The sequence below is a fragment of the Anguilla anguilla genome, chromosome 6 (genome assembly GCF_013347855.1).
Source record: "Anguilla anguilla isolate fAngAng1 chromosome 6, fAngAng1.pri, whole genome shotgun sequence".
Lineage (NCBI taxonomy): Eukaryota > Metazoa > Chordata > Actinopteri > Anguilliformes > Anguillidae > Anguilla > Anguilla anguilla.
The window spans coordinates 59,258,249-59,271,303 of record NC_049206.1 but is presented as its reverse complement, the minus strand read 5'-3'; the positions used below and the strand labels follow the sequence as shown (position 1 = coordinate 59,271,303).

Genomic DNA, 13,055 nt, shown 5'->3' with positions numbered 1-13,055 from the left:
GTTTGTTAGAGCCTCGGCTTTCTGAAAGGGGGGGAGGCTGTAGTTCTCGGAGGCTGTTCCCGGTCTTGTAGTTTTTTCAGGCGGGCTCCCGGTGACAGAGGCTGAGTCCCGGCCCCCTTGCTCGGGTGTGGCGAAGCCCATCGTTAGGTCTGGTGAAATTTTGGGGCTGTCGCAGAAACGGTCGGCCCGGCGACGCTTTCGGGCTCGGCCCGGTCGTCACGCGCTCCGTCACTTCTCCCGAAGAGAACCGCCCCCCCCCCCCCCCCCCCCCCCCCAATGCAGAGGTTTCAGGGGTCGGGGGTCAGGGGTCAGGGGTCAGGGGGTCGGGGCAGTCTGCTGTGGCTTTTGAACCACAGTTCTCACTGCCCGTCCCGCGCAGGGGTGAGAGTTTGACCCACTGAGCTCAAGACCACAGCCGCAGGCGGGACCCTGAAACCAGAGGCATTCCTTCAGGGGGGGGGGCTGGGGGGTGTAAACACTTTATAACTCACGTAGGGGCTCTCTCAGGCCCATCTGGCCATCCCCCTGCCCCCGCCCCCGCGCCGCCCCCTCCCTCGGTGAAATATATGGGCAGGAAATAGAGAAGCGCTCGCTGGATAGATCACCACCTGGGGAGGGAGAAAACTCCCAGAATCCCCCAGCAGCACTTTGGAATATCTGCCTTTCCAGGAGCTGTTTTCAATTTGTTACAGATACGCTTTTTCTGCGGCTTTGGAGTTTGGTTTGATGGAGTCTAGTTCAGATGTGGTCCTCCCCCTAGCTCCTGCCCCCTGCCCCCCTGCCCCACCCCCCCTTACCTGTGTAACGTATGGCATATGCTCCAGAACGGGCTGCGTACGTTTTTGAGTGAAAACGCAGATTTTTAAGCGAAATGCGGTTCTCTGTGCCTGTGAACATTTCAGAAGCACAATCCGTGTGTGTTTTTTTTCTTCTTCGTGGATTTTTAAAAAGTGAGGGAGGTGTACAGTATTAGGGGAAGCAGTGGGACTGGCACATCTGCAGCTGAGACCCGCCGTGTCCTCACCTCAAACAAAACGGCTTTAACCCGGAGCGCTCGCGGAAGAAAACCCGGTAGCACAGATCCTTTAGCCGAACCAGATGTTCAGCCCTTTTATTTCTGTCCCCTCCGCAACTCCTCGACGACATGGCGATTGTTCCGGGCGCTGTCTTACAGGGGAGACGATCGTTGCCATGGTACTTTCCTCGAATCAGGGCCCTTTTGCAGAGACGCCCGGGGTCGGAGTGTTTTCGGGGTTTTTTTTTTCGACTCGGCTCGAGCGCTCGGTGATGAGTATCTGGGGGACCCCAGGACCTGCGGCGGGAGCTTTTCAGATGTTCTCACGTTTGATCTCCCCGCTCCCCCCCCACCCCCCCTTCAGACAGGGAACACAGATGGAGGAGCTCTGTTGCCTCTCTATCTAAAATTGGCTCTCGTCCACTTTCCCCCCGCCACCCCCCTCCCAATGTTTTTTTTATTTATTTTTATTTCGGTCTGTACCTGGCATCTGGATCATAAAGCAACAGCCATATTTCAGCATTACTATTCCCAGTTTGGCCCCTGTAGTAGTCCCCCTTCCCCCATCCCTCCCTCCCTGCTGTTTCCCATCCACCTTCTACTATCTAAAAGTCTACCTTTTGTTCGCTTGCCTGTCTCCCGTTTAAAATAAAACATCAGTTCCTCACTCGGGGGCCATTTTAAGGCATCGCGCCACCTGTCCACAAGTGCTCGCTGAATTCTAACTGTCATTCTAACTGTCATTCCAACTGTCATTCTAACTGTCATTCCAACTGTCATTCTAACTCTCAGTCTATCTGTCATTCCAACTGTCATTCTAACTCTCAGTCTAACAGTCATTCTAACTGTCATTCCAACTGTTATTTTAACTGTCATTCAAACTGTTATTCTAACTGTCATTCTAACTCTCAGTCTAACTGTCATTCTAACTGCCGCTCGTGGTCCCCACGGACTGTCTGAGGGACTTTCTCCGGACAGAGGAGTAGCCGATGGTCAGCAGCCTCCTCTAGTAGCTGTTGGTCAAAATAGACAGCGGGGCTTGCTGAAACGAAAAGGGGAAGAGCTTATCGTGTGACATCACTGACTGACTTTTTTAAAAATATATTGCAAAAATACACAACGTATACAGCAGGTAGCTAATGAGCTACCACAAACAACATATAAAAAATAAGTTTTTATATAACAAATTTTTCCTGGGTATTCATGAAAACAATATAAATTTAATATAATGTAAACCATACAAATCTTTACAAAATCTTGTGCTTCAATGGCTTTTTTGTTTTTGTGTGGAACGGTTTATATAGTAGAATGGGGCATTATTGCATCACAGCAGTGCATTCTGGGGAAAAAAACAGACTGTACACTAGTGACATGGGACTTGCAGCACACGAGCAGTGCGGTGAAATGCACTGTGTAGGGACAACAGCAGCTCTGTGGTTACCATAGAGAGGCGTATAGCCGTCACATGTCTCTGGTAACACACGGTGTAGTATTTCTGTTTAAGGAACCTTATTGATGATGGTGAACGCTGCTGTGTTCAGTATTGCCGGGGTTGTAGCTTCTCCCTGAATTTCTGCGGTTCAGTGTGTGGTTGTGAGCCTGCGACTGGTGCCTGCGATCCTGGAGCTGGTATTGTGGACGCTGCTCTCGATTTGCATTTTGTGTAAATGATGCTTTCGGCAGCACATTTGCCTGCGTGTGATCGTACTGAAGCACATTTGCATGTGAGTTTTGAATTTGACTGAGAGCGGCACGTTTTAGGGTCTTCGCACAGAGTAGCGATGTGAGAGAGTTGAAAGTGGAAGGGGGGGGGCGGGGCGGGGGAGCAGGGCCGGGGGTGTGGGGGGGGGGGGGGGGGGGGTAAACATGCAGGGCCAGCGCTCTCAGAAGATGGTAAAAGATAAGGTTTTTTAAAATTATTTTATTATTTTTTTTATACGGACGCTTGTTTTTTCGGCCTTCCCTTGATGCGCTGGTGTGGAGTACAGGCCGCGAGGGTTCGGCGGGTTTGGCGTTTGGTGCGTTTGAAGTGCGTTCTGGGTGGTCTGGTTTGGGTGACACTGAGGCGCTGTTGGATCTCTTTGTCTGCAGTTTACGGAGGTGAGGGGGTCACCGGTTAGAGGACTTGATCTTCTCTCAGTCACCACTTTCTCTTTCTCTCGCTCTGTATCTCTCTCTCTCTCGCTCGCTTTCACTTGCTCTCGCCCTCACTCTCTTTCACTCGCTTGTTCATACATTCACTCGCTCTCTGTTATTCTTTCTTTCTCCCTCTCTTTCCCCTTCTCACTTTCCCTCCCTTGACCTTAACCTTAAACAGACCTGGGTCAAATACGGATTTTGTTTTGGATTAAAATACTTTTCTGTGCTCTGTTGATCTTGCCTGGTGTAATTGAGCCAGCCAATATCAGAAGGCGGGCTTTGCACTTTTCGAGGGTATTTCGTTGGTTCCAATACACCAGACCAGATCAGTAAAGTGTAGAAAAGTATTTGCATCCAAAACAAATATGTGTTTGATCCAGGTCTGACCTTAAACAATGGCCCTTTCAATATATTCATGCTTATTTGAATATTTTTCAGTTGTGACGTTACCTCTTGTACGTCTTTCCTCCACTTTGTAATTGTGTTGCTTTGTTCTTTCATTCTTACATTTAACTAGTAAATTCCTGCACTCCCAGCATGCTTTGCAGTTGCACCCCTGAGGGCACAGAGACATATTGTTTTCAGTGCGATGAATTAAAGCTCTCAGCTGTCACTCGGGTCAAAGGTCACGGAAGACGTGTTATTCACTAACCCCGCCGCCTCCCCCCTGCCCCACCCCCTTTTTCCACTTCTTCCACTTTGAGTTCATCTCTTGGATCGCAATCCAGCTGAAAAAAATCCTCAGTCCCACATGTGCATCTTCATATTTATATTGTACAGTATTTCTTTACATGCTCATGTTCATTATTCAAGGCAACTCAGTGCATTGCTAATATTTTCTTAAACTGTTCGTCCAGCTGAACAGGCACTGAAAGCATAGAGGTTGAGCAGTATTGCTCAAGGCCAAAACCGCAGTGCCTCACTTGGGATTTGAACCTGCAGTCCTTTTCTTGTTTTTTTCTTTTTTTGTTTGTTTCAAAGGACAGTTCGCCCTCCACCTATTTTTAGCTTTTGACGAAGCTTTTAGCTTTTTCTTATGCATGTGCGAACTGTGGAGAGGGGTGGGTTCAAAATAACGTCATTGTGAGAAATAGAAATTGAACTTTAACAAAGAGGAAGAGTCTGAATTAGTCTTATAAAACTGACTGACATGTTGGTCACCAGTTGGCACTCTGAGCCGACCAGAGGAGGATGGGTTTCCCCCTTGAGCCTGGTTCCTTCCAAGGTTTCTCCCCATCTGCCACAGGGACCTTTTCCTTGTCACTGTTGCCTTAGGCTTGCCCTGTGGGGGTTTAGGCCAGGGTTGTCTGTAAAGCGTATTGTGACAACTGCTGTAAAATACGCTATACAAATAAAATTTGATTGATTGATTGATTGAACTTCCTCCGCGGCTGTTGTGTTGTTTGGAGTTTGTTGTTTGTTTTTCTGAAATACTTTGATGTTATTGTCCTTGTGGTAAATTTATTCATTCAGTTTGTCCTAAAAACCCATGTGACTACCTGCTGTCTCTGGTTCAGTATGTGCCCAAACCCCCCCCATGGAGTGTGAATATGTCACTTCCTGTTTGTGAGAGCAGTAGTGTTTTATGATAATAATTTTTTTTTTTTTAAATCCACCAGCATGCCTTGGACTAAAATTGATAGTGACTCTGAAATTGAGATTGATTTGTGTGAGAAGTGTGTAGAGAGAGCCAGGAAAAGAGCAGCCATTAGTGTTTTTCAAAGATTTTTTTTTCTTTTTTTCCTTTTCTTTCTTCCCCCCCCCCCCCCTCCCCTCTTGGAGGGAAAAATGAGCTCAGCTATTGTTTCCTTACTCAAAATTAATTTTGGAAAATTGCCCCGGCGCGGTTTGGAGGCGGCCCAAGTGGAACGTGTTATGAGTCGCTGCGGAGGGAGAGCTGGTGTGGAGTCATCAGGTTCGCCGCTCGAACTCCGCGAGGCCGTCGTGTCTCCCGTTCTCAGGAATCTGATTACAGCCTTCTGCGTTCTGTGAAGGCCGTTCCAAGGGCGTGAACGTGTGGAAACAAATTAGCCTGTGTGTTAGCGTACGTATGTAGCGTACAACTGGGCGTAAACGTGGAAACAAATTAGCCTGTGTGTTAGCGTACGTACGTAGCCTACAACCGGGCGTGAACGTGTGGAAACAAATTAGCCTCTGTGTTAGCGTACGTATGTAGCGTACAACTGGGCGTGAACGTGTGGAAACAAATTAGCCTCTGGGTTAGCGTACGTACGTAGCCTACAACTGGGCGTAAACGTGGAAAAAAATTAGCCTGTGTGTTAGCGTACGTACGTAGCCTACAACCGGGCGTGAACGTGTGGAAACAAATTAGCCTGTGTGTTAGCGTACGTACGTAGCCTACAACCGGGCGTGAACGTGTGGAAACAAATTAGCATCTGTGTTAGCGTACGTACGTAGCCTACAACCGGGCGTGAACGTGTGGAAACAAATTAGCCTGCGTGTTAGCGTACGTACGTAGCCTACAACCGGGCGTGAACGTGTGGAAACAAATTAGCCTCTGTGTTAGCGTACGTACGTAGCCTACAACCGGGCGTGAACGTGTGGAAACAAATTAGCCTGTGTGTTAGCGTACGTACGTAGCCTACAACCGGGCGTGAACGTGTGGAAACAAATTAGCCTTTGTGTTAGCGTACGTATGTAGCCTACAACCGGGCAGAAACATGTGGAAACAAATTAGCCTGTGTGTTAGCGTACGTACGTAGCCTACAACCGGGCGTGAACGTGTGGAAACAAATTAGCCTCTGGGTTAGCGTACGTATGTAGCCTACAACCGGGCGTAAACGTGTAGAAACAAATTAGCCTCTGGGTTAGCGTACGTATGTAGCCTACAACCGGGCGTGAATGTGTGGAAACAAATTAGCCTCTGTGTTAGCGTACGTATGTAGCCTACAACCGGGCCTGTCCTAAAGGTAACACTGGCAGATTCATTAAATTACAGTACATTACATTGCAGGCAATTAGCAGACGCTCTTATCCACAGCAAATCGCACAACTTTTATGTAGCATTTACACTGCATCAGTTTGTACAGCTGGATGTATACCGAAGCAATGCAGGTTAAGCACCATGCTCAAGGGCAAATGAACCTGTGACCTTCAGGTTGCAAGGCTATGGACAACTTGTGTCCGTAGACATGAACCCTGTATATTTTGTAAGTATGTTACCTCAGCATGTTGTCTCACAGAGTTAAAGTCGCCCAGCGTCTCAGTGACAGGCCGACGTCCCGACATGTTTGGTGCACGATGACAGATCTCCGACTTGTTTTCCTGCAATTCTGATCTTGCTTACTTTTCGCAGTTGAAGAAATAACCCCCCTCTTTTTCCTGTTCTTTGATCCCAGCTTTCATTAGTTAAATCTTTTTTTTTTGCTGTTGTTGTTGTTGTTGCTTTCATGAATAAAAGAAATTCATGATTTCTCAATACCCTGGCTTTGAATGTGGAAATATGGACTCACATACATGCAAATAAACTTTGACTCTCAGTGCATCTTAAGTACATTTCATTTTGAATTCATATAAAATCTGTTCACGTTGAATTATTAAAACAACGCTACAAATTAATGCTGTACACCCTCCTGTGTGACTTTCTTTAACTTGCTGCCAGAGAATATCCCATTGCATCCACTGGATTTCCCAGCATGCTTTGTGCCAGACAAGAATGGTTACCGTTTACCAGAATGAGCAGGCAGTGGACAGTTCGACTTAAATAGAGGCATGTACTCATTACATTACATTACATTTATTTAGAAAACGCTTTTCTCCAAAGCGACGTACAAAAGTGCATTTCATGGTCATGGACAACTACAAAACACTCCCCCCCCCCCCCCCTTTTTTTTCAGGGTAGGGGGCCGCTGTTACTCAGGGCCAGTTGGAAAGGGGGGGGGGGCATGCGGAAGACATTAAGGGGGTGGGAGAGAGTAGCAATTGACGATTTTCATGAAAGCGAAATCAATTTTCTCCCCTACAAAAAGGTAAACACATCGATACTTTAAATAGTAATGTTTGTGGGAGGCTGACGGGGAGGGCAGGGGATGGGGGGGGGGGGGCTGGGATGGCGGGGGCGGGGGCTTGGGAGGCGGAAGGTCATAGTCCTCCAGATGGGGTTTTTTTTATAGTGCTGATAAAACCCACAGATTTGTTTGTTTTCTGGAGAAAGGCTTTAGAACGGGCTGTCACAACAGCGCTATTGATTTTCTGCGCTCCGCTGATATGCTCTGTGAGCTCGGCGGCGCGGCCTCCTCTAAAAGCTTTCGATTGGCTCGGAGGCCGCCGCGCGACCAGCGAGCGAGCGAGCGAGAGAGAGAGCGAGTCCGGAACGATCTGGAACGGGCGGACCCACGGCAGGTTTCATTTGAGATTACAGCCACTGGGTTTTTTTTTTTTTTAAAAGAAAGTAAAATAAAAAAAAAAAGAGTTTTGCGCTTCGATAATGGAGGGGTTCGATAAGCACGGCGCGGAGACTGAGAACCGCCGTCTGCTGTTACCACGGCGAGCTTAAATCTGACGCACTGCAGTGTGACGCCAGAGATGACAGTTGGGCGACAGTTGCTTTTTGAACGCCAGACTGACAGTTGCAGTTGCAGTTGCAGGAAACAAAGGAAAGCTTCCGGTGTTAATTCAGCTCTAACAGAGTACATACGAGTCCGCCTGGGAACACTGAACATCAGTGCATTCATGTGGTGTCAGAGGAGGGGGTGGGCTACCTGTAAGACCCTTCACTCGAAGTCTCTTAAATTTATTTTGGTTGGGGGGGAGGCACGAGGGGTGTGCGTTACCAGGGGGACAACGGGGGGGGGGGGTTGCGTGATCGGCAGATCTGTCAGCAGTTTATTCTGTTAATTCTGCTTAAAAAGCGCTGTGCTGTCACTGAGATGAGGCGTGTGGCCGTGGACGCAGACCCAGACTGACACCCTGAGCGATTTTAAACGCAAGCGTTTAGTGCGGACGCGGTCCGTTCCGTCTCACCTGCGTGCGACCCGGGTGAAAGGTGAGGACCGGAGTGCGCAGCCTCTGGGAACACCGGCGTGCGCCACGGGGTGTAATTCGTAGAAATTCAGGCGCCGGGTGCAGCGCCATCTTTGTAAAAACGCGTGCCAAGATTGTTGAGTGCCAAGATATAATACTCTAGGAACTCGCGCTCCGGCGTGGGATTCCGGAGCGGGCGCATGCCAGCGGCTCATGCCACCCGACCCTCGGGGCGGGGAGTTCGTAAGACGCGGCGGTTGAGATGGTGTTTAGCGGGCTTTCGAGGGATTAGCTTTTATTTTTCGAAGGATTTTAACCGTCTTCCCGAGCGAGAGAGTTCCCTCGTCGACCTTCGTTTTTTTTTGAAAGAGGGCAACGGGTGCAGCCCGGGACGTCGCTTTAAGAAGCTCGGGGGGGGGGGGGGTAGAGTCGTGCCGAAACGGTACAACGTCACCTCTGCTCAGCCCAGCTCGTTTTAGACCTGGTTCTGTTACTGGCTCCTGGTCTCATTTTCCGTGGGACTCATTCAAATACGACCCAGCAAGCAAAGAACCTTATCGGACCGCCGTCGGTGCCAGCTGTCCGTCCGCCAACATTTCCACACAATGGTGGTACCCCAAAGGGTTCTTCGGCTTGTCTCCATAGGGGAACCCTTTCTAGTTCTTTATGGAACCCTCTATGGTGGGTGTGAAAAGTGGGAAAGCTCCCAGAACTAACCTTTGTTTCCTGAGAAGAACCCTTGAGCTAGATAGGGGTTCCGCCATTGGAGACACTGGGGAACCTTTTGGAACCCTTCTCTTCTGAGAGCAAGGAGCAATTCCCCCGTCTGTTTTTCGGTTTTTTTTAACGGCCGGTCCTCGTCGTGATTTGCGTCAGCAGCATCTTGGAAACGAAAAGCAGGTAGAGGCTTGAGGTTCTGAACACAGACACGCAGGCCTGTCCAGTATTTAAATCTGAATGGGTGGCAACGCATGCTGTGAACAGTCCTTTCAGGAGAGCCGTGTCGCTCCTTCAGAAGCGGTGCATAGCGCCTGCGTGAGTGCTACGTAAACATTTATGGATGCTTATGTCAGTGACCAGAAAAGGTCGAATGGTGTGCTGTGCTACAGCAGATCCATTCCCGTGGCGTTCCCTAGCGACATGCACCGTGTGTTCACGCCTGTTGCTTTGTGTGTTTAAACCCGAAAGGACTCCTGCATTTCAAAAGGTAGTTTCTATTATTATTATTATTGCGTTTTTTTTTTTTTTAAAGCCTTTATAGCGTTATGAGCTACATCATTTCTGAACGCTTTCTGCTGTGTATTTTTCTGTTTCTGTGTTTTCAAGTTGAAGGTGGACAAGAAACAGCTTGTGGTATTTATGTTTTAGAGGAGGGGGGCAGGGGGGGGCGTGTAGATTTCTGACGGCTGGCTCCTGGCTGAACTGCACCGCTGGTGACCCTTAAACGCTGAGGGCTAATTGGTCATGTGACCCCCGATGGACAGATGTCCGCCCCGCTCTGTCTCCCCTCCGGCTACGGGGGCTGTTGAGACCCGCATAACGGCCTTTTTTTCAAATTCCCCACGTTTTTTAACCCCCGCTTTTCAGGGTGAATAAACACAGAAACCTCAGTTTAGCGGCTTCTTGATGAAAATATGGCTGGTATTTTTTTTTTTTTTAATTTTAAACCAAAAATGGAAAAACATCTGTTGAGGGTTCTGGGGCTTTTCCGTGAAGACCCATGTAACAACTTTTTCAAATTCCTCACATTTTTAACCCCTGCTTTCTGGGTGAATAAACCCAGATACTTCAACCGAGTGGTTTATCGTTTAGAATATGAATGGTATTTTATTTTTTTTTAAACCAAAAATTTTAAAAATGTCTGTTGAGGATTCTGGGTTTTTTTTTATTTTTTATTTTTTAAGTTTTTTTGATGTGTGCTTCATCTAACTCGATTTTAAAATGGCATTCCGTTTCCCTCGGCAACCGCCTTTTCCCAAGCCGAATCCCCATTGGTGCAGGATAGCGGAATGTTTGAACTGTAGCGGAAACGGCTGTGCAGCTATCCCAGAATTCAATAGCAGATGCCCTTGTGACCTGTTCTGCGTCTTGAGCCCTGCTGTTTATCAGTTTTGTGAAAAGCATCTCTTGCTGTGTGCAGTTTCTTTCTGTCACGTTGACAAGTCTCCAGGTCTGATTGTTTTGCGGTAACTAGACACGCGGATTTGCACGGTGTGTGATTTTGTGCATTTAAATAATCAGATAAAAAATTTGTGATTTGTGATGCACCAAAGCCGGTGAGACTCAGTGAGGTGCTTGGGTAGACTGCTCTGTTGTCTTTTATTTGGGACGTCCTGCAGTACTTTTTACTGCCAGACTGTCTGCAGGGGCAAGCACCCCATTGGTCGAGCTCTGAGACTTGGGTTGTGAAGAGAGCGCTCCTTTAAAAAAAGCCATAAAACAATAAAGAGGGCTTCTCCCCTGTGTCTTTTATATGGTGATGGGAGGGTATAGTTTCACAAGCCCCCATAGAGAGAGAGAGACACTACAACGAGCGGTCAGTCACTGAGCCAATAAAATGCTTTTTCTCCCCGGAGAAAACAACAGTGATTGGTTGAAATCGATGAGTCACTTGAAAGCATATGGCCACATATGGCTGTGTGCAGCCATATGCCATTGCTTCCACTAACCCAGTGACGTCTCTGTGCATTTCTCCTCGTTCATGTAAGAGTACGTTGCAATCGCTTGGCAGCTGCTGTTTCTCTCTGTAGAGCAGCTTGCATTGTGGGAAAGCACAGGGGCATTGACCTCAGCCATGTGTGAGTGAGTGACGCAGCGTCTGGCTAGCAACGCTCCCGGAACAGCGACGAGTGTACGCGCTACGCTGCTGAAGTTCCGAGCGTTGGTAACCATGGCAACACGGAAGAACCACAACACGATTTTAAAATGCCCGCAGTAGCGTGGGAGATGCGACCGACACCCGAGCTATCGGTCAATTAATCGTGTTTAAAAGCCCCCATGCCCACCCGCCCCACCCCACCCCCCCCTTACCCACAAAGTGTTCCTAACCAGAACGATAACCAGAAAAAAAAAACCTTTTTGTACGGGCTGTGCTGTTTACATTGCAGCATTACGTTGATGGGGAAGACCCTCTTATCCATAGAGACTCACCTTGTGAGACAAGATAAGTGCATTCAGCTGAGTTATATACTACAGTATCAGTGACCTGACTGTCAGAACCCCCCCCCCAGCGAGCGTGCGAGAGACATCGGTAAAGCGCTAATGGAGGTTAGCCATGCCAGCCTAGACCTGCGGCGCAGTCATAAATACGTACAGTAGCATTAAAGATGCTTCCCAACACCCCAACAGTCACTGACGTAGTCCTGCTAAAGTGTCTGTGTCTGTCTGTCTCCACCCCCAGTGAGTACTGATTACTGGAGAGATAACCGGGGGGGGGGGATATGTTTTTTTTTCCCCCGGAAATAACGTCTCTGCGCCTCTCTGTCTTCCAGGCAGAGAAGAAGGCGCAACTGGTTGCCGTGATGAACGCGATGGAGGATAACATGGGGGCGGAGCCTCAGAAAGAGGAACAGGAAGTGGTCACCAGCCCCCCGCCCCCTCCCCCTCCCCCCCAGCAGCAGGCCACAGACCCCGCCTCGCCGACCGTGGCCACCACCCCGGATCCGATCCCCGTCGTCAGCGGCGACAAGGCCACTCCCAAGTCCTCCGACATGGAGCCCGAGTATGAGGTAAAATTCCGCCGCTCTCCTGTAGTACTGTGTGCCCTGTAGGGTGTAAAGTAGTCACTGGCTCTTCTGTAGTACTGTGTGCCCTGTAGGGTGTAAAGTAGTCACTGGCTCTTCTGTAGTACTGTGTGTGGACTATGAGGGTGTAAAATAGTCACTGGCTCTCCTGTAGTACTGTGTGTGGACTATGAGGGTGTAAAATAGTCACTGGCTCTCCTGTAGTACTGTGTGTGGACTATGAGGGTGTAAAATAGTCACTGGCTCTCCTGTAGTACTGTGTGTGGAATATGAGGGTGTAAAATAGTCACTGGCTCTCCTGTAGTACTGTGTGTGGACTATGAGGGTGTAAAATAGTCACTGGTTCTCCTGTTGTACTGTGTGCCTTGTAGGGTGTAAAGTAGTCACTGGCTCTCCTGTTGTACTGTGTGCCCTGTAGGGTGTAAAGTAGTCACTGGCTCTCCTGTTGTACTGTGTGCCCTGTAGGGTGTAAAGTAGTCACTGGCTCTCCTGTTGTACTGTGTGCCCTGTAGGGTGTAAAGTAGTCACTGGCTCTCCTGTTGTACTGTGTGCCCTGTAGGGTGTAAAGTAGTCACTGGCTCTCCTGTTGTACTGTGTGCCCTGTAGGGTGTAAAGTAGTCACTGGCTCTCCTGTTGTACTGTGTGCCCTGTAGGGTGTAAAGTAGTCACTGGCTCTTCTGTAGTACTGTGTGTGGACTATGAGGGTGTAAAATAGTCACTGGCTCTCCTGTAGTACTGTGTGTGGACTATGAGGGTGTAAAATAGTCACTGCCTCTCCTACAGTACTTTGTGTGACCTGGAGGGTGTAAAATATTTAGCTAGCATTGGGCCACACCTAGCATGTTCAGTGCAATCTGGAACTTCTGGTTTGGCTTCATTAAAGCTTGCAATTCCTGCGATGTCAGTGTTTGTCGAAAAACAAACAATAAAATCAATGGCGCGTGATCAGGCAGTGGAGAATACGCCTTGGCATCTCCCGGAGGCCAGGCGCCTAAGTGAGTGTTTACTTTGTCGTTAAAAGGATAAATTGACGGCGGGGGTGGTCAGTCGTTCTGAGGTCTGTAACGAGGAGACGTTTAAGAGCTGCGTTGCCGTGGCGATCGGCTGGAGAAAGAGCCGCTAATGGAAGCTCGCGCCGCGGCGCGGTTTTCTCTCGTCTACGGTTTTTAACGACG

General features: G+C 48.7%; 1 protein-coding gene across 9 annotated transcripts in view; it reads left to right on the top strand.

The window, feature by feature from the left end:
• The window catches only part of dnmt3ab (DNA (cytosine-5-)-methyltransferase 3 alpha b), a 149,791-nt gene that overhangs the window by 118,828 nt on the left and 17,908 nt on the right, over positions 1 to 13,055 (top strand). For all 9 annotated transcript variants that reach the window (XM_035422091.1, XM_035422093.1, XM_035422089.1 and 6 more), the window contains one exon: positions 11,629 to 11,865. In XM_035422091.1, the coding sequence (XP_035277982.1) occupies positions 11,629 to 11,865 (237 nt within the window). The remainder of the gene's footprint in view (positions 1 to 11,628; positions 11,866 to 13,055) is intronic.